The sequence below is a fragment of the Sturnus vulgaris genome, chromosome 20 (genome assembly GCF_052056855.1).
Source record: "Sturnus vulgaris isolate bStuVul1 chromosome 20, bStuVul1.hap1, whole genome shotgun sequence".
In the NCBI taxonomy this organism is placed as follows: Eukaryota; Metazoa; Chordata; class Aves; order Passeriformes; family Sturnidae; genus Sturnus; species Sturnus vulgaris.
Genome location: NC_142262.1, coordinates 6,559,771 through 6,579,646, shown reverse-complemented (window position 1 = coordinate 6,579,646; position 19,876 = coordinate 6,559,771). Strand labels below are relative to the sequence as shown.

General features: G+C 42.1%; 1 protein-coding gene across 1 annotated transcript in view; it reads left to right on the top strand.

Annotated features, from left to right (window-relative positions):
• GRB2 (growth factor receptor bound protein 2) overlaps positions 1-19,142 on the top strand; it is a 50,025-nt gene extending 30,883 nt beyond the window's left edge. The window contains exons 3-6 of the mRNA XM_014878169.2: positions 8,470-8,567; positions 12,928-13,050; positions 15,324-15,492; positions 16,787-19,142. Of these exons, the coding sequence (XP_014733655.1) occupies positions 8,470-8,567; positions 12,928-13,050; positions 15,324-15,492; positions 16,787-16,972 (576 nt within the window). The 3' untranslated portion in view covers positions 16,973-19,142. The remainder of the gene's footprint in view (positions 1-8,469; positions 8,568-12,927; positions 13,051-15,323; positions 15,493-16,786) is intronic.
• The last annotated feature ends 734 nt before the right edge of the window (positions 19,143-19,876 follow it).

The window sequence follows — 19,876 nt, the reverse complement described above, 5'->3', positions numbered from 1 at the left end:
ATTTTTCGTCTCAAAATTGAGGGTTTATTTTGGGTGCTTAAGGCAATGTGTGCTCTGTTCTTTATGTAGACATGTGCATATATGCACTTGGGTTGTTTTGGGGTCTGGTTTTGGATTTTGAGCCTCTCCCAGATAGAGCAGGTTTGTACTCAGAATTGGAGGCTGTTTTCTTTCCTCAGGAAGAAAGAGGGAGGATGGTGTAGAGCTCTCCAGGCTTCAGCACATGACCTGTTCTTCAGTTTGTGCTTCACCAATGGTGGTTTTGCTGGGACCCTGTTTAATCCTAAATTAAGCAATGCTAAATAATATCTCAGTGAATAACTGATTCACAAGCAAATGCCCATCCCTAGTAGTACCTGAGTGAATTAATCCACACTGCACAACAGAAAACTGACCCAATGCTGTGCTCTTCAGGGCTTCCAAATTTGGTCTGGATTGGGTTGGAGATTAAGGAAGGATGTTTTGTCTTCTGTTTCCGTGATAACATCCTGAGCACTACAGCTTGTTATAAAAGGTGGCTGGTCCTGGTCTTTAGTCACTGTAAACTAACCCTTGGTCTGCTGGGGAAAAACAACACTCCCCTTCCTCTTTTTAAGAAACTGCTCTTGTGAATCCCTGAGCATTCTGCTCTCCACATATTCGGGCTCTGAGAAATGATGCTCACTTATAAATTTATTAAACTTTAACAAAATACAACAGAATGACTGAATAAGGACAGAGAATACAGTGCTGGGAGCATGACTTTCTGCAAAATGGCTGCTCCCCCTTTTATACCCCTTTTGTACCAGGGTTGCATTAGGCAGCCCTGGCCTCTCCCAGGGTGTTCCAGTTAACTCTTCACTGTCCGTTGATGGAGACTGTTTGATTGGAGGTCGGGTGTTGCCGTGCCATGCCTCCTAGTAACAAGCCTGCCCTCCTCCCAAATGCTCCAGCTACCAAGACCATCACCAGAATACAAAAGGAGAGAAGAAAGAGGACTGTGGGGAGAACAAATCACAGTACCATAACTATACATCAGTACAACTTCTTTGAACATACACGTAATATTCACCCCTTAATTGTGAGAGCCAGCCATTGCATTACCCATCTATAACAGGGCCAAACTGTGAGCTTAGGCTGTGCTAAAAAGCTTTTTACTGGTTTGCACTCCATTTTCATCAGGCACTGGAATGAGACCATGCATTCCTTGCAGCATCAAATGTTGAAGTAGTCCTTACATGATGAAGTTTGTCAGAATTAGTGTTCATTTAAGTACCATAAAAGTTGCTGAACATAAAATGAATCTCACTTCTGAGAGTCCCTGCTGTTTTGGAAACACTTGGGGGTCTTTGAGCTGTGGAAAGCCTAATTAGAATGTAGCTGTAGCTACTTCAAGCTCTATAAAGCTATTTTTATTTGAGTTGTAAAATCACTAATACTGATTTTTTGCTTCAGGCTGCCATACTTTCTGTTAGGGAGATTTTCTATCAACCTTTTTAAAAATAGGCTATTGGTGTTATCTACAGCTTAACCTTTTTACAGGTGGTAATAGTGGGAGGACTAATTTGAAGGGACTTTTGTAGTCACTGGGGTGACATCTCTCTATCCACCACAAAAGCACAGGCTGAACTAGCACATTTATTATCATTTAACTCCATGTGTTTGTGCTAGTGAAAGCTTCCTACACAGAAGGAATGCAAGACCTGTGGCAAAGTTTCTTGAACTTTATTGACTCCTTCCGGGATCTCTATTAGACATTTTGGAGCTCACTGCAGTATACTTTAAAATACTGAATTTTTTCCTCCCGTCTTTGTGCCATGTGAAGCAGAAGAGATGAGCCACAGGGAAAGAAAATTGTTGTCTAGATTGTTTTTTTTTTTACTTCTCTTTTTCCTATTATCCTTAATAAATAACTCTTCACCATTGAAGACTTTTGCCAGAGGGGATATGGTAGTATCAGACTGGCAAGGCCTGGGAGGCAGGGTGAGTCAGTCTGTGCTGAGTTCTGTCCTTGTGCCTAGACTGGACTGTGCCTCAGCTAACATAAAGTTGTCTCAAGTATTCTTGTCTTACCTACAAAAAATATAAAAGGTAGTTTTGTAAAAGGTTGAATGCTAATTCCTTGCTCCAGTCCTCTCTTTGGAGTTTTCCTTGCTACAACAGATTTTTCTGTGCTTTCCAGCCAGTGCAGCTGTGGATTTCTTGATGACTTATAGTCAGTTCTCCTATGGATTTCAGTTTTGCATGATGAAATATTATATGGGATTGTAGTGATGACTTGTCTATATCTCATGCAGTTAAAAATAGCATCATTTCCTGTAATCTTACCCAGCTACTTCTCCCTATCAACCCTTTCAGAAGTTTAAGGTAATTCTGAATTTATCTGTAAATGTTTCTATTGCACAAACCTCCAGTGGTGAATAGTTTCATGCAGCAGATATGGAGGGCAATATTATTTAGGGTTTGGAAAGAGTAGCTTAGATCCTAGAATAGCCTTGACCTGTGACTTCACTGTTGGCTTGTTTTCTCAACTTTGCCATTTATATTACTTTGGAAGAGTTTTCAGGTTCCTTCAAGATGAATGGAAATAACTTAGACATAAATTCTTCACAAAGAAACTAAAGACAGCAGTTAGTAATCCAGACACCAGCATTGTGCTTTGAAAAGCTGCAAAATTTCCTCTTCCATACTCTGCTTCCAGCTGCGTGGCTGTTGTGGTAAAAGGCTGTGGGTGTGCATGTGCAAAGTCCGTGTGTGTTGGAGCAGCAGCATCACTTCAGATAAGGCTTCTGATAAAAGCACTGCTGAGGTGTGGGGAGGAAAGACCCCTGGACTTGGTTGTGGTGGGGAGACTTTCTGAATTACTTTCTTTTGTGTTCTGTGCTCTTCTTGTGCCTTTAAAAAGCTGTGGGTGGAAGAAGTGTTTCTATAGTGATAATGGGAATTGAGGAGAGTGAGAATGAAAACCTGTATCCATAACACATTACTGCATTATAGTGCAATCTACATCCATTATTTAGGTATTATATCATAACGCTTGGTAGTTGAGTGCAATTTGAGGAACAATCTTTCTCTGGCTGTTTTCAGTAACATTTGCTCAGTGGTTGTTAAGCATTTTCACAGCTTTTTGTATCTAGATAACAAGTATGGAAAATTTTAAAGGATGTCCAAACGTGGTACTGTAGGCTTTGTTCTGAAAAATGTGGATATTTTGCATTTCTCATGTGTTATTATGATAAATTGAATTTAAGGAAAAGCCTAAAATATTTCAGCAGTTATGTGTTCTTGAGTCACCCTAATTGTCCAATGTATCTTTTTGTGTTGAAAGTTTGCAGTTCAAATTAACTGTACTGTGTGTGATGAGTAAATCAAGAAAAGAAAAACTGATTTGGCCTGGTCAGAGTCACAGTGTCATTTTGATGGGCAGATTTCCCCAGGTTTTCTTAAGATGCCATTCCTGCCTCACAGCCACCTTGGTGACACCCAGCCAGAGGCAGGAGGATTCATTTGTTCAACCCAAGGGTGAGACAGGAGCTGCAGGTGGCCAGGCCATATCTTGGGTTGTCTTTACACAATCCTGAAGAGTTGAATTTTAATATCCTATGGTGCCGTTTACAATAAATTTGCAGACGTGAGAAACAATGCCTCACTTTTAAAAGTTTTAAAAGGTTTATTGAACCTCAACAAGGGACTGAATAAGAAAGAAGGGACAGGACTGACTGGGTGTTTAGCTGCAGCCAGAGACACACCACCCACACCCGTAACAACCCTTATATAGTGATAAGCCAAGCCCCTGATAAACCAACCCTCCCTGCACTCGTGCAGATGTCACTGTTCTGACCCAGCTCCTCCTTTGTCCTGGAGTCTGCACAACCCTCACCATGGTCAGAGATCAACTTTCAACATTACAGAACTTGGATATAAAAATAACAGATCTTAACAGAACTTCTTACATTCAACATTAGCGAGAGCCAACATCACACTATCCATGTATTACACAGAGAACAAAAATGTTTTATATTGGGCTGTGGTGAACTTGCTTTGTTGAATCCAGTTTCCCCTTGAAGCAGATTTACAGTTTTTACATGCTAGTTTATATCTCATTTGTAACTCTCAGAGCAGAAAAAGAGTCATTTTTCTCTGAAATGAAAAGCAGTGTTAAAGCACCTCTGCTTTAACACCCTGAGGGTGAGAACCATGCTCCCAGGGGCTATCCTATCCTGGGACAAGTAATTTCCATGTTTAGAAATTCACTTGCAGAATTACTCCCTTTGCAACATTTGTTCACTTAATAAATTTTAATTCCTGCCCTAATTTGAGTGTTGTGAGTGCTTTCCTTGAATTCTTCAGACTTTGGGAATGTTTTTAATATACTGCATTGTCTTGTTTGTGGCATTGTCAGTGTGACTTTGTGGAGGAGAAAAACTTCATTGGCAATAGCAGGTGCTGCTGCAGCAGTTGTGTTACACTTTCTGTTTCAGTTAGCACAGAAAGAGTCCCAAAACCTTGGAGTTTAGGGAAAAGAGGAGCTTCAGCCCGAACTCAGAGCCCTCTCTGAATACATTTTTGGGGTTTCTCTCTCCAAAACTAAAGCATGCAGATTAATTTGGCTAAATTCACAGCACATGATGTTCGAGGCATTAGGTTGAGTTTCATGTTTCCGTATGGGTGTCAGCTTGAGAGCTGAGCCAGATCTGCTTCTATGTTCCAGTTTAATGCCTGTGTTTTCCTGAAGGTGCTCTGGTTTTGAGAGGTTTGAGACTGGTGTACAATTCCCAAGGGAATTGGAAAATTCTCTAGGTATGGAATTGAGCATGGCTGGGGATGGTTGCTGTGTGTGAACTGTTGTAGCTGGGACTTGGGACTTGGGTTCCTCTTGTCCATTTCCATGGGAGCAGATGGGCTTTTGTTGATAAGAGCTGTTATCAAAGTGGGAAACTGCCGGACCAGTGAGCCACTCTTGCTGTCAAACAGGGCTGACTGCAGGCTGAGGACATCACATGGTTGCAAATGGAGGGCATAAAAATCCCTTTCCTCCTCTCAGGCACACGTGCCCCAGTGTGAAGAGTCACTGGCATAGACCTGACTGGATCTGTGGCAGCCATGGGATGTTTTAGGTTTTGACCTACCCAAAGAGCAGCAATTTTGAAGAGTTGATGTAAAAAAGCGTTTCAGATTTTTTGCAGACCTTGAAGGCTATCCAGTTTGGAGCAGCAAATCTTTAAAGTTTCATTTTGTTACTTACTTTGTGTTTCATTTTGTACTTGGCAAATTATTCAAAGCAAAATCCAGTGATTCATGTGATACTTAGATTAAATTTTGTAGCTTTGGTAAGTCCAGTAAATCTTATTGTAGTTCAGTTAAGAATCATTATTTTTCTTAGAGGCATAGTACTGTGTTTTAATATCCAGATGATAAATTTTAATATGATTTATTATCTGGAAGTCACTTGGGGGTATAGAATAGATGGATTTACCGGGTGCTTTTCATAAGATGTTTCGTGGTAAAATGGTTTAATTACTTAAAGTCAGTTCTTTCATTTCAGTGGATTTATGATTTAACATAAGAGAGCAGTGTCAGATGTAAACATCAAAGACAGATACATCAATACACAAGATTCCTGTGTCTATTCCTGACTTACTTTTTAGTTACATTTTAGATATTTTAGTTACTAAAGGATGTTAGTGGCATTGTGGTTGGGTTTTTTTTGAAAGCTGAAATTTTACAGGACTATTTCGCAGTTTTCATGATAACTTCGTAGGAACTACCAGAATTCCAGCCTTGTGCATGTGATTGCAAAGTTGTCCTGAATTTAAGGCACTTCAGTACAAGTCAGTTTTGCTTGGCTAAGCATTGGGAGCAGCTCCAGGGATGTCTGACAGTGTCAGAAGAAATGGTTTTTTAGATCTGTGTTGTGGAGATGACTCCTGCTGAAATGACATGGGAACGTGGAGCTTTGGAAAGAAAACAGTGTGTTCTGTTCTCTCTGGAAGAGCCCGAAAGGGGAACCCAGGAGTGTTTGCAGGGTGAGTGTGTGTGTATGAGCTTTTGGGTCCCGAACACAGGGCAGGGATCCTTGGCTGCCTGCCAGGGTGTGAATGGAGCTGTGACAGCTCGTTAAAATGATCCTAGAAAGGACAACGGGCTGCAAAGATAAAGTCAGCCTGGGTGTGAGGCAGGAAGAGGTCTTGGGAGCAAACAAAGCCGCTGAGGAGGGAGCTGTGGAGGGCTCATCACTACAGCAGAAGTCCCCTGAACACGTTGGATGTGCAGATACATAGGCAGTTACTTTTCGTGCCTTTAATCAGCTATTTTTTACTCTGGTCACAAAGCTTTAATGCATCCCTCAGCACTGTTCCCTCGCTGGCACTTGGCTTCAGGCCAGGCATTAATGAGTACCCCAAGCCCGATGTGATTTGGCTCCTCCAAATCTATTAGCATATCTTCACAGCAAGATAAAACTCATTAAAATAATTTACATTTGGGCATTAGAATTTCTGATAATTTTTTAATACCTACTTCCAACCCCCCAAAACTGTGGCACTGTCCTTCAGGTGAAACTACAATTTACCCATTCTTTTTGAGTAAAGAACAGACTGAGAGATCCCTTAACTGCTCTCTGATGGTGGTGGTGAAATGAGTCTGTAGCACATGAGCTTATCAAAGCTCATAGGGGATACCTCTGATAAAGGAATGCACAGCATTGTGTAAGATTTGGTTTATTAGAAATTATATTAAAATATGTTGTGTTTGAGTTGTGTTCTATTGTGCAGGACTCTAGTGAAGGCAGCTTGAGTTGCAGAACAGCCCTGGTTCTTGGAAGCTGTGTGCTGAAATCTTTACAGGGCTGAGTTACAGATCTGGACTTCAGCTCGTACTCTCCCTGGTCTCTGTGCAATTCACTTTTTTACACACCTGGTTTTGATCTCTGGTCCCTGTTCAGTATCCCAGAACTCTTGCTGGTGTCTGTCCCTGTATTTCATGTTGAGGAGGAGTCAGTCCCTGCCCAGGTCACTGGGCTCCAAGGCAGTCCAGCAGACATCAGCTGATCCAGGGCAGCTCTCCGTGTGTGAGCTCTTACCTCAGAGCCACCCTTGACCTGCTCATGACCTGTGCTCACATTATCCCGGTTAAATGACTGAACTCTGCTGGAGCAGTGCTTGTAAATAAATGCATGGAAGCCCAAAGTAGTAACTGTACAAAAGACAGCTTGAATGTTTCATCCACATGTAAGTACTTGGCATCTTTTAAGTGTTAAAGCATCTTCAGCTGAAAATATCCTGGAATGGGCTCTAAGGATGGAAATATTTGTTCACCTAAGTTCTGTAGATGTGGCCCTGCTGCTGTGCTGATTCCCCAGTGGAAGTGCTGGCACCTGGGGAATGTACAATGTACATCCCATCAGCCTCTTCCCTTGGGATTTAACATCCAAGCAACTATTACCCAGTATAATTCATTGAGGAGCTTCACATTTTGCTCTCTTTCCTTTGGCACATTTCATTTCTGTAGGTTTTTTGAGGTTTTTCTCTGTCACACATAGCAGTCAGCAGTGAAGCAGATTGGTGTTGGTGTGTCACATTTTTGAAAGGCAGCAAGCATTGATCTTTAGAGTTTAATTTTCTGAAGCATTCCCGTCGACTGTAAGAATAAGACATGCAGTTGCAAATTCTTGTCTACTTTTACTTTCTCTTTTTTTTTGAAATTTCCTCTCACCACCCTTGAAATAAAGAAATATAATGACATAGCAAAAGAATTAATTTGAGGATTTCGTGGATATCTTCATCATAACTGTATGTGTGTAGTATGTGATCTCTAGATCTGTATTTGTTTTTTTCTCTTTGCATTTCCTCATCTTCTTGCATTTAAGCAATGCTAATCATGTGATACTTTTGTGACTTGAGGCTTTTTTATTTTTAACTCAGATCTAGCTTTTTGTTGGATCCTCCTGAGAAAGCTGAGAAGAAATGAAAGCGCTTGAGGAAAAGTGGTGTTGTGGTGTTTAATCTTAAAGGGAAGGGGGCAGGTTCTCTGAGGTGCTTACTTCCAACACAAAATCATCTTGGGGAGAGGTAGTTTCAAACAATAGCATGATTTTACTTACAGAACATAATACAATATTGGAGGGACCACTTTCAGTCGGTGTACCAGGCTTGCCTATTGCACTGTACCAGTTGACAGAAATTAAAAAATAAAGCATCAAAGTTTTTAGAGCAAGTATGCCTTAAAATATCAATCTGTGCTTTTTAAAACTACCTTTTCTTGTGACTCCTGATCTTTCATTCATGTTTAAAATTACAGCAAGAGAAGTATCCCTTTAAAAAATCAAAAGAAGCAACTTTATTCATCTACATTTGCTGTTTGAATGTGTTTAATTTTATTAATGTAAAAACTTCTCAACACAAATGTGAAGAATAACCTGGTACCTTCATCACTCTTGCTTGTATCTTGAATGTATCTCAAGCTTGATTTTTGTTTACTTCCTTCCTTTAGGTTTTGAATGAAGAATGTGATCAGAATTGGTACAAGGCAGAACTCAATGGAAAAGATGGCTTCATTCCCAAGAACTACATAGAAATGAAACCCCATCCGTAAGTAGAGCTTTTGGGATAGGCTCCCTTGGTCTTACTCTGGGTATCCTCACAAACAGAAGGATGGTTTTCTGCTAAAATTTTACCACATCTACTCAAATGTGTGGACAGATAAAGGATGGCTGGTGAGCTGTGTGTCTCTGGCTGTAGTGTTTAACTCCTTTCACAGTAGCTGCATAGCAGGGTGTTTTGGGAGGCTTTTCTGGTGCTTGCTCTGGTGTTTTTTAGGGTCAGACAGAGCAACCTTGGGGTTAACAGCAATAAACCAGCAGAAAACCCTTTAGTAGAGAGTTCTCACTACCACTGCCTCAAGAAAAGTGTCTGTGTTCTTGTGATGATTCTCAGTTTTGCTTACTGAGCAGCTAAGAGTAAAAAGCATGGCATTCACAGCTCTGCAAAAGGTGAAGGGTATTTGGGGCTGAACTTGTAATATGTCTGTCACATCCTGAGTAGAGAATCACAGAATTGTTAAAGGTTGGACAGGATCTGTAACAATCATCTGGTCCAAAACCTTCCTCACAAAACAGGCTGATCTCAAAGTGCTGTCACACAAGTGTTGTTGCCTTGAGCTGCTGTTCCAGAGAGCTGTGTTTGAGTAACTACTTTGAACCTTTCCCCCTAGGTGTAATGGAGCCAGCATATGAAAACTGTAACATTTCATGACTGGGTATTTTCTTTGTGTCAGTTCATGTGTTTCTGCTGTCTTCTGCTAAACTTTGGTTCTGCCAACCTTTGAGATCCTGCAACATCTGAACAAGAACAGCAAGCTCTGGGTAACATTCAAAGGAAGGTTTAGGAGGGAGAAGCAAAACCTGTAATCAGGACTTTTACAAGGAGCATTTCATTTGCTCACAAAAACTGATGATTTATGTAAGTGTTGACTGTCGTCATATAATGAAGATATTGCAGTTAAATGCAATCAAGAATTATTTTTTTAAGGGCCCTTTTGAAATAGCAGAAGGAAGCTTCTGAGGGCCTGGCCTCAAGAAGGAAGAAGAGGTGTCATACTTCAGAGCAACCAAGTGGGAAGTGAAGCAAGGACACACAAGAAAATTCCGAAATTGTTTAAAGCTTTGTTTTCTGTAGTAACACGTCTGGTTTACCCTGATAGTACCAGTCCCCTGGGGATCACAAATCCACATTGCAATTTCTCTCACACTGATTTGATGCTTGTACCTTCTCGTGACAATTTTCCAGGCATTTGAGTTATCCTGCAGTGATGAGTTTATTCTGTGATCCTCCATGGCATTTTGTTTTAGAGGAATAGAGCTGTCAGTTTTTCACTTTTTTTATATCAAAAGGGAATTAACAATATTTGAGCCTGCAAGTGGGCAAATTTGGTAGTGGCTTTTGAGCATAGTTAATTTGATCTTATCTGAAGATGTTTTGAACTACGGATGGCATCTGGATGGAGGCAGTGCCATGTGTCAGCAATGCTGGGAGTCTTAACTACTGCATTTTAACAACCCTGGGAAATTATGCAAAAGTTTTTATAGCATAATGTTGGCTTAGCTGTAGTGCAGAGCTCTCTAGTCATACAGGTCATACAAAAAGCAAACTGCAGGCAGCTGAGCAGTGAGAATGTTCCTTTACTCAGAGTATCATCAAGTAGTTTTCAAGAGGTTTTGGAAAGAAAGCAACTGAATATGGATTTAAATCCTGTCTTAGGATCCAAGACTTAAATCTTCCAACTGCACAGCTGGTATTAAATGCCATGTTGCTTGTATTTTGCAAATCTTACAGATCACTTTGTAGCTACCAGCAAATGAAGTTGAAAGGAAAATGTGACACCTCTCAGTGACCAGACTTACCTGGGGATTAACCCAAAGGGTTAATTTTAATTGCCACTTCAATTAACAAAGCAAAGACTGAGCAGAACTAGGCAGGACAGAGAAGAGCTATGGAAGCTCTGGGCAGGGAGGCACAGCAACACCTTGCTCTTGAAGGGGGCAGGGGAAGACTTTGTTGTTTATGAAACACACCATGGATCTGATCCAGGCTATCTCAGGTTTTTGTGTTTGTTATCAGCTTGTCCTGGGGATATTGCTGAAGTCTCACTTTGCAGTATTGTGATTTTAGTGGAGGAACTCGGCCAAGTGAAAGGATTGTGCGAAGTGAAGCGAGGGAATTGCCAAAGTGCCGATTGAGGGAGGCTGGAAGCGATGAGAACCTGTGCTCTACAATCAGTGCAGCTCCCTCTGGCTGTGCAGCATCAGCAGGAATGCCTGCATTTGCTTCTGCAGTGCTGACAGCATGAGTTTCACCTGCATTACAGAGCTTGTTGGAGTCAAACCTTATCAGGCTTAGCCCTTAGAAGAAAAATTGTGGGAATGTCATTGTCACTTTGCCTAATTCTCCACAAGTGATTTTTGACATGCTTTGATGTTTGTTAATTTTTTCAGACATTCTGTAGCAAGGATGTGCACAACACTTCTGCTGCTTTACAACTGTGTTCTTAAGTAGACAATAGTCTTGCAAAATAGCTTTGTTTCATCTCCAAGGTTTTCTTTTCATTTAATTCAGGTTCTTTTACTCTGGCTAATGTGGTAGTAAAGCTATAAAACTGCAAGGAAGCTTAAGAATTGTGAAAGATTTTTAGTCTTTCTATTTGAAGTGCTTTAGAAGAAGCTGGCAGAAAACTTCCAAAGTGACAATGCCAAACTATGTAAGTGTTATTTCTTTTAAAAGAATAGTACACTTCTACTTTGTAGTGATTCAGTAAAATTTAGGGAGAAAACAGGTAAACTGTTGAGGCTTCAGGCAGGATTCTATTAAGCTCTTTCAGGCTTTCCTTCTTACTTTGTAGAGAAAGGTGTAGTTGTTTTTTGTGTTTAAGATGAGACTTTGTTACATCAGTAATTGAGAATTATTTGAGACCTAAACAGGATTAAGACACTTTGTAAACAAGAAATATGGCGAGATATCTAAAATCATAATATAAAGCTTGCTTCAAGAAGCATTTGACAGAGAAAATTCAGGACTTCCTTGTCTTTCTGACAGTAGTGTCAAGAGTCCAAGAAATTAAATACCACCTTTGAATTCTGAAGGAGTTTCACTTACTAATTTCTCTTGCTTGATTTTTGTGGGCACCAGAGTGCAGTGAGGGGCAGGTGGGTCTCCTGTGGTGGTCTGCCCCCACCTCACCTCAGGTACCAGGAAGCAGCACAGGTGCTAAGCCACCCCAGAATATACAAAATGCCATGATGTTCTTGATCACTGGAAATAGGATGGTTGAGGGAGGAAGCTTTTCCTTTCCATTCCAGGAGATAAAAAGTACACAACAAGAGTTTCAAGCAAGTGTTTGGGTGTTTGGTAACCAAGTAATCAGTCCTTCCTCAGCTCTAGAGGCAGTTTCCCCTTAGAGAGAAAGATCTGGTGACTTTTTGATGTCACCAGAGCTCCAGCTTCTCTTAAGAATGACTGTTTCAGGAAGGATTCTGCAACTCCTGCCTTGTTGCTGCAGCAAAACCTTCACTGCAGACAGTGGGCTGTGTGAGTGGAGCTCTTGTTATGAAATGCTTTCCTCTAAGGTCAGTCATCTGCAGGGGTATGGGTGTGATGAGTGCTGCTGTCCTGTGTGATCTGTTTGTCAGAGCTGAAAGCTGTGCTTTTTAGTTGTGAAGATGCTTCTGCTTTTCTCATGCCATGTGACCCACCACTTATCTCTTCTTTGCCTTTAATCTTGGATTAGTCTGGAAATGCAAATATAAATGGGGGCAGGGATCCCATGACCAGGCTGTTGGTCAGTGCTGATGATCTGGTGGCCTGAGGTAAGTTCAGCCTCGGTGTCATGGTCAGCCTGTGGCTGGTCAGAATTTTGGATGTGATTTGCATGAGGCAGCTACTTCATGTGACTCCTGTGAAAGCTGCTGGATTGTCCTGCCTGTGGGAGAAAGCAAGAAAAGAGACTCCTGAAACAAGTGTCATCAGCATCTTTTCTGGAAAGGAATCCATGCCTAGCTCAGCACTCTTCTGCAGTGGAGCAGAGAGACCTTGAAGGAGCTTTTCTCACTCGGTCTGTGTGTAACTGCAGTCCTGGCACCTGCCTCAGCTTTCTGACAGATGATACTTGTCTTGGACCATAGGACTCTGGTAGGGCTCAGAGGTTGGACTCTGAGCTGCAGGAGCAAACAGCTTCTGGATGAAGATACTGATTCTCTTTACTAAAGTAGATGTGTCTTAGCACCTGCTCTGAAAGAGAAAAGAAATTGATTTAGATACGAAAGGCACTTTCCACATGTGCAGGATGGGGCAACCCATAGACAAAATATTGTTTCCAGAGCTGTGGTGTTTCTGGCTGTTCCATGAATGGATTAAAATTCTTAACTTTTCCTATTGTTTTCTTTTCCTCCCAACACAGGTGGTTTTTTGGAAAGATTCCCCGAGCGAAGGCTGAAGAAATGTTGGGCAAACAGAGACATGATGGTGCCTTCCTCATCAGGGAGAGTGAGAGTGCTCCTGGAGACTTCTCCCTCTCAGTCAAGTAAGTCATGCCCAGGAGCAATTGTGTGCTAATCAGGCATCTGCTGCTCCTGCTCCTTGAGTAAAGGGCAGGTGATTGAGGAGCAGGAATAATCTCACAGATGCCCTATAGCATTCCTGTTCTTCTAGTGATATTTATTCCCTCTCTAATAGAACAAACATCTTTGCTCTGGTTTGCAGTGACCTGGTGGCACAGGCACAGGCAATGTCTGGTGGCTTCTTTGTGGATCACATTCCTCCCCCTTACAGCCACAAAGCACCCAGTGTGAACAACCTCCCATCCTCCTTCATTCCTCCTCTGCAGTGCAAGTTATTACTTTGTCTTCCCTCTGTGTAGTGCATTTGCAAGTATGTTTTTCTCTGCTTGGCTTTACTATGCTTTGGTGATATTCCCATTGAATAGCACTGGGACATGGAGCTGTGAAACCAGAGGTCCATTTGAACTCTCACAAGTATATTCCACATGAGTTAGGAAGAAATTCTTCTCTCTGAGGGTGGTGAGGCCATGACACAGGTTGCCCAAAGATGATGTGCCTGCCCCCATCCCTGGAAATGTTAAATGCCAGGCTGGACAGGGCTTGGAGCAACCTGGTGTAGTGGAAGGTGTCCCTGCCCATGGGAGGAGGGTTGGAATGATGTGGTCCTTAGGCGATTCCCAACACAAGCAATTCTGTGATTCTCTGATCTGAAGTCACTCAAATAGAGGTATTAGAAACTTGAGAAGATCTGTGAATTAATTTAATATAAGACGGGGATGGGAGGGAATCTGTCTTCAGCAGTTGATTTCGGCTTTTTTTGTTTTTTAAATTATTTTCTATAATCTTCCCCTTTTCTACCATAAATAAACAAGATTTTCTTTAGAATCCTTACAACATTTTCTATTATTCATGCACAATTCCAGCTGGCTCTGTTTTCTGTTGCTGTCAGTGATCTGTCTCAACAGCATTTGTTTCTTTTTTTCCTTTGGTCATTTTTGGTCTGTAACCAAAATTTTGTCCTTCTGTACAGCAGCACTGAGTCATGCCAGCAAACTGGATTAAAGCCACTGATTTTAGAGATGTTTATATTTCTGTCTTGGGTAGAGTCATCTGGGCTGGAGCATTAGATATGAATGGAAGCTTCAATTGCAGAAAGCACATTCCTTTAAGAAACAGAAAGTTACAATGGCATAGCTGGGCCTGCCTGTTCAGCCTGGTGTTGCCACCTGGTGGTAATGTCTCGGCTGGGTGGTTTTTCTTGTATGTATAATTTAGGAAAGTCTTTTTCCTAAACATTGATCTCTAGGATTTGAAATGGTGAGAAGCTCACAGGTTGAGGAAAGCAGAGCAGAGGCAGCACCCAGGAGTTGTTTCAAGGCAGTGTCTGCTTTCCCTACTGGTTGAAAGGAGCCATGCATGCCAAAAGGGAACAGTTATCTTGTGTTTTAGGCTGAAGTAAAAATACCAATGTTCATCTGGAAAATCCCAGTGGACCTCTCTAGAGTTCCTCTTTATTCAGATTAACTCATTGGAAATGTAGCTTCAACTGAACCCCATCATTTGTCGGAAAAAATTGTTAGCACAGAGTTGAAGTGGGTGGTTTATGTGTGCAGCATCATCTTTGAGCACTTTGGGGGTTGAGGGGGTTTTTTTCTGTTACATTTTGTTTTGGGGATTTTTTTTAAAGACCAGAGAGGTCCTTTTGTTTCATGTGAGAGCCCTTTGCACAAGTCCGTTCTGGTTGCCAAAGGAGCCAATCCTGCCCTCCCTGTGGCAGCGTTTTCCCAGGAATTTGCCTGTAATGGGACTGGTATTTGTGCATTGCTTTGTTGCACGTACCCAGTGATGCTGTGGGAAGCAGGGACTGGGTCTGTGAGAAGCAAAGAGCTGTGGCAAGAGTAGCACAGACTGAAAGTGGCTCGAGTCAGCTATGAAACTGCTGGGTGTGAAGAGCTAAACCAAAGTGCTTGTGCTGTTTGACTGGCAATCCTGTGTTTGGGGATGTGAAGTGGAAAGCATCAGGGTGCAGCTGTGTTACTGTGACCTTGCAAAGTCCCTGGCATTTGTCCTTGGGATTCTGCACCACCCTCAGCAACACAGGTGACAGCATATGTAACATACATCAAGAAGTACATGTGATGCCAGCTATGAGATTGCATCTGTGTTCCCAATGTCACTGTAGTTTTCACTGTGCCCTGAAGGACCTTTTTGTTCCAAACTCTGTGCTGATGATCCCAAGAGGGGTTCTCCGTGGCTAATGATGTGCCCTTTGATGTTTTTCATTCTTTCCACACAGGTTTGGAAATGATGTGCAGCACTTCAAGGTGCTTAGAGATGGGGCTGGCAAGTATTTCCTTTGGGTGGTGAAGTTCAATTCTTTGAACGAGCTGGTAGATTATCACAGATCCACATCTGTCTCCAGGAACCAGCAAATATTTCTCCGGGACATTGAGCAGATGCCACAGGTAAGAGAAGTGTCCCTGTAGAGTGTCCTGGTCAGGCTATTGCAACCACAGTATGAAATGGGATTGCATTTTAGAGTAAGAAAGAAGCTTACTGATTTTCTTACCTGGGGAAGTGTGTCTTTAGATCCTGCAGTCAAAATCTTACTGGTAAATAAGCTGCATTCTTGTGCAAAGCCTACCTGCCTCCTGGCCTCCTTGGAGTTGAGGCAAAATTATTGTTGCTGCTTGAGCATTTGACTTGTAGGATTTGTGGATTCTGTTGCAGGAAGATCATCTGATTGCTGTGAATTAAAAATGGATTTGCTCCTGTTATAGGGCACAGTAAGAAAGGATGGGGAAGTGCAGCCCTTAGTGAGGTTTTGATATACTGGGCTGGGTGGTTACAGCATATGGAGCATCTCTGGTTTGGATCTAGGCAGTGTGAAGAGAATCCAAAACTATTGTGAAGTGTCAGCAGAGCAGCTTGTATATATCCAACTCTTTATTTTGTTCCGTTTCCCAGGTCCATCAGAATGTTACTCTGTTACAGAGTGTTTCATATAACTGCATGTTTTGTCAGCTCTGAGTAAATCCTTTTGCTTCCTTGTACAGCATTCTGGTTCTAGCCTGAAGACAAGGGGTGTGGAATTTGTGCAGCTGTCCAGGTGCCACAGGCAACTTTGTCATAGTTTGTCTGAGCTTAACCCTTGGCTCTGCACTGCCAGGTCAGGGATAAACAGAGGGTGAGAAAACAGCTGGCTGAAAAGGACAAGCATGAAGAGACCGTCCTAGCCTTAGGATTTTAAGACTGCAAATGTATTTTAAATGAACTGTTAGCTTTTCCATCAGAAAGGAAGACTTGCCGATCAGACAAAATGTTCTGTGACAAAAGAGTTGAGGGAAAATGTGTAAAATGTCAACATCCAGTTATTAGGGGGAGCTTTGTGTAGATCAATAATATTAGTGTTGTCAATTGTGAAAACAGGACAAGTAAACAGCCATATTATTGTATGGCAATAGAATACAGGTTTATAATAGGCCACAGAGAGTGAAAAATGCTAGAAAAGCATCAGAATCATCTGCTCTATTTCAGCTTTTTCACAGAAACTTGACCTTCTCCTGAGGTGTTCTATAGCCTGTCTGTTGCTGTTTTAGCACTTTGTTGCAGCTGTTGGGAGCTGGCTTGCAGGGAAGGGGAGCAGCCCAAATATTTATTGTTAATCTGTGGTGTAAGACAGCTCCTGCCCGTGGGAGCAGGTGCCTGGAGTGCTGGGGGTGATTCTCACTGTGTGTATGTTTCTCATTCCTATTTCAGCAACCAACATACGTTCAGGCCCTGTTTGATTTTGATCCTCAAGAGGAAGGAGAGCTGGGCTTCCATCGTGGAGACTTTATCCAAGTCCTTGACAATTCTGACCCCAACTGGTGGAAGGGAGCGTGCCGTGGACAGACGGGCATGTTCCCACGCAACTACGTGACCCCAGTGAACCGGAACATCTAGAGATAAATATTAGAGATTATTTAAGGAAACCAGAGAAACAGTAAATACACATACAGAGCCTAACTGCAGCCAGTGACCTAAAAAATCACACGGCGGTAAAACCGGAGTCACCTTTCACCGTGAGGTGATCCTCCTTCCCTCAGTACGGAACTTCAGGGGCGGGGGGGAAGAGTTCAACTTACACACCAAAACTTATCTTAAAGGAAAAAAAAAAAAGGAAAATAGAAAAAGGAGAGAGAGAGAGAGAGAGAAAAAAAAAAAAAAGAAAATAACAAATTTCCTCAGCTGCTCCTGGGTTATCCCCTTTTATTCACTCTTGTTGCAAATGAGTGTTTTAAGGTCACTTAAGGTCTCACCACCACAGCTCTTCTTGTTTCCCCCTCCTCCTCTGTCCATCAGTGCATGAAGTTTTAATGCCATATAAAGTCCTAGCCATGCAGTTAAAGGAAAAGGGAGAAACTCTGCTGGTATTTTCTCTCTCTGCAAACGGTCTTCATTTGACATGAAGGGACATGAGAGAAGAACCAAATCCACAGTCCTGCCTTTAAAAAAAAACAAAAATCATCAGTTTCTGCTTTTGCCTTCAACATTCAGCATTTCTTGCCTGGGAAAGATGAGGTGTTAATCTAATTTTTATTGTCTCTTCTCCTTTGGCACTTTCTTCTGAAGCTCAGCAGCTTCCAAACAGAGGAAGGGAGAAGAGTTGTGTGGCTTTTTGTTCTGTTTTTTACTTTTGAGTCACAGAGCTGCTTTGAGAAACTCCAACGTACAACTGAAGTCTATTAATGCTGTGCTGACAGCTTTTTTGTTTTTTCTTAAAGGTGTACGGTTGAGCACATTCTGTAATTTTTTCCATAGTGCCTTCCCCTTATTTTCTTTTTTATTTTTTTTTAAGTTAAAAGGACAGTCCAGAGCTTTTCAGAGGGGTTTTTTTCTGCCTATGTGTAAATAAATACTTTGGGGGAAGGGGGCAAAGGAGGGTGGTTTTATCAATGGACATTTGAGAAAAATCTACAAACAGAGATGGAGCTTTAATCTTCAGATTTGTCTTACTGTTCAACTTCCCTTATTCCAAGGAAAATAAAATCAAGGCATTCAAGCGGCAACTTAGGCTACTCAGAGGTGGAGAGCTGCAACCAGGAGTCTCAAAAGAAGTAAGAGAAAGGGGAAAGTTATGATGAGGAAGAATATTTTGGGGAGGGAGGGTTAAGGGGGGAATTTGAGAAATAATAGCCCTGAGATGTCCTACAAAATGTACATTCCTTTGGTGGAAAACTTCATAATGCAGAGAAACCTCAAGAAATAGTGCTTGAAAAAAAACTTTATGCTCTTAGTGAATGTTTCTACGTGATGCATGTGATCAGCCTGTCTCCTCGGCCTGGATAGGCAGTATTTGCAGTCATGTTGCTCTTGAGAAGTGGAGTTGGCATCCCTGTTCTCCAGTCTCTCCTCCCTCCTCAGGTCAGTGTTCCTGTTGAAGTAGCTCCCCGCCCGCTCCCGTTCACAGCAGGCTGTGTGTGACTGTTCTCCCCACCCTGCACCCCCGGGGCGTTTCTGGTGGCCCTTTGCTCCTCACCAGAGCAGTGTGACATTAAATTGGACAGAAGGAAAGCAATCAGCCCGCAGCGCTCTCTGTGCCAATCTTCAGTTGCGTTGTTTTTCCCTTGGTGGCCGTTTGGCTGGATCCCTTCATCCCACCAACACATCCCACCCTGTAGCGGAGATCTCCTCCCACCCTGCCTCAGCACCGGCAATCTTTTGTTGGAGGGTGCCTTTTTTTGTAGTAAGTGTTACAAAAACGTTTTACTCCTGAGATGGACTCTGCCTTACACTTTGATTTTCCAGCAAATGAAAGAGAGAGCTACCCTGTAGAGTATTACTTTTTCCCCCTCTCCTTGCTAGCTGTCACTCACTTTCTTCCCAATTTGTAAAGTGATTGGAAAAGAATCTATGGCATTCTACACCTGGACCATTTGATTGTTTCCTTATTTTGGAATTGGTGTATATCATGCAGCCTTGCAGACATATGTCTTGTGTGTGTATATATATTAAAAAAATTTTCCGTGTTTAAATAAAAAAAAAAGGCCTATGTACTTAATCCTTTAACTCTGCAGCAGCATTTGGTAGATAGTAATTAACTGTGAATAATAAATATACATTGAATTCTTCACTTGAGCATCTGTCTGTTATTTCAGTTAACTGAACAAGCTATGACCGAGCTTGTATTTCAGACACATCTGGAGCCTTTTGCTAAAAAGGGGAGGTGGGTGTTGGGCTGGTGGAAGCACAGCAGCCAGGCTCAGGCTGTTGTGGCTTTGGCTCTGCTCCATCAGGGCCCTGCAGATTGTTTTCACTTCTGTTACCTAAAGAAGAACGGCTCTGTTGGTTTAACAAGGTGTGTGGGCAGCTCTGCAGCTTTTTCCCAGCCTTTGCTAATGGTCAGAAAGTCCCTGAGAGCATGAATGTTGTAGTCAATTTTAACATACAATAGGAAAAGGCCTACATGGGAGTTTTGAGTAGTTTTTAAATAGTTGCTCTTAGTTATTATGCTTAAATACTGATGATGTCAAGGTGGAAATGCCTGGATATTCCTATGATTAATTCTTTATTTTTCTTTTTTTTTTTTTTTTTGTGCCAGAAGTCAGTATGGAAAATTCATGGTGTGGCTTGAAGTGCTTGGCTTATTTTGTAATGTTGTAGCTGAACATGTTGCTCGAAGTGGTGTTTTACTGTACCTGCTTCCCCTGTGCTTTATCGAGACCAGAGGAGGTTTGTTGGTCTGTGGCTGTGTAAGGTGCAGGTGGGGAGCAGCGTGTGCTGCGTGCTGACCTTCCCTTCTCACAGCTCGTGGGACCAGAGAAGGGCCACAGAGCTGGCAGGAGTCTGAACCACAAGTGTGAATAA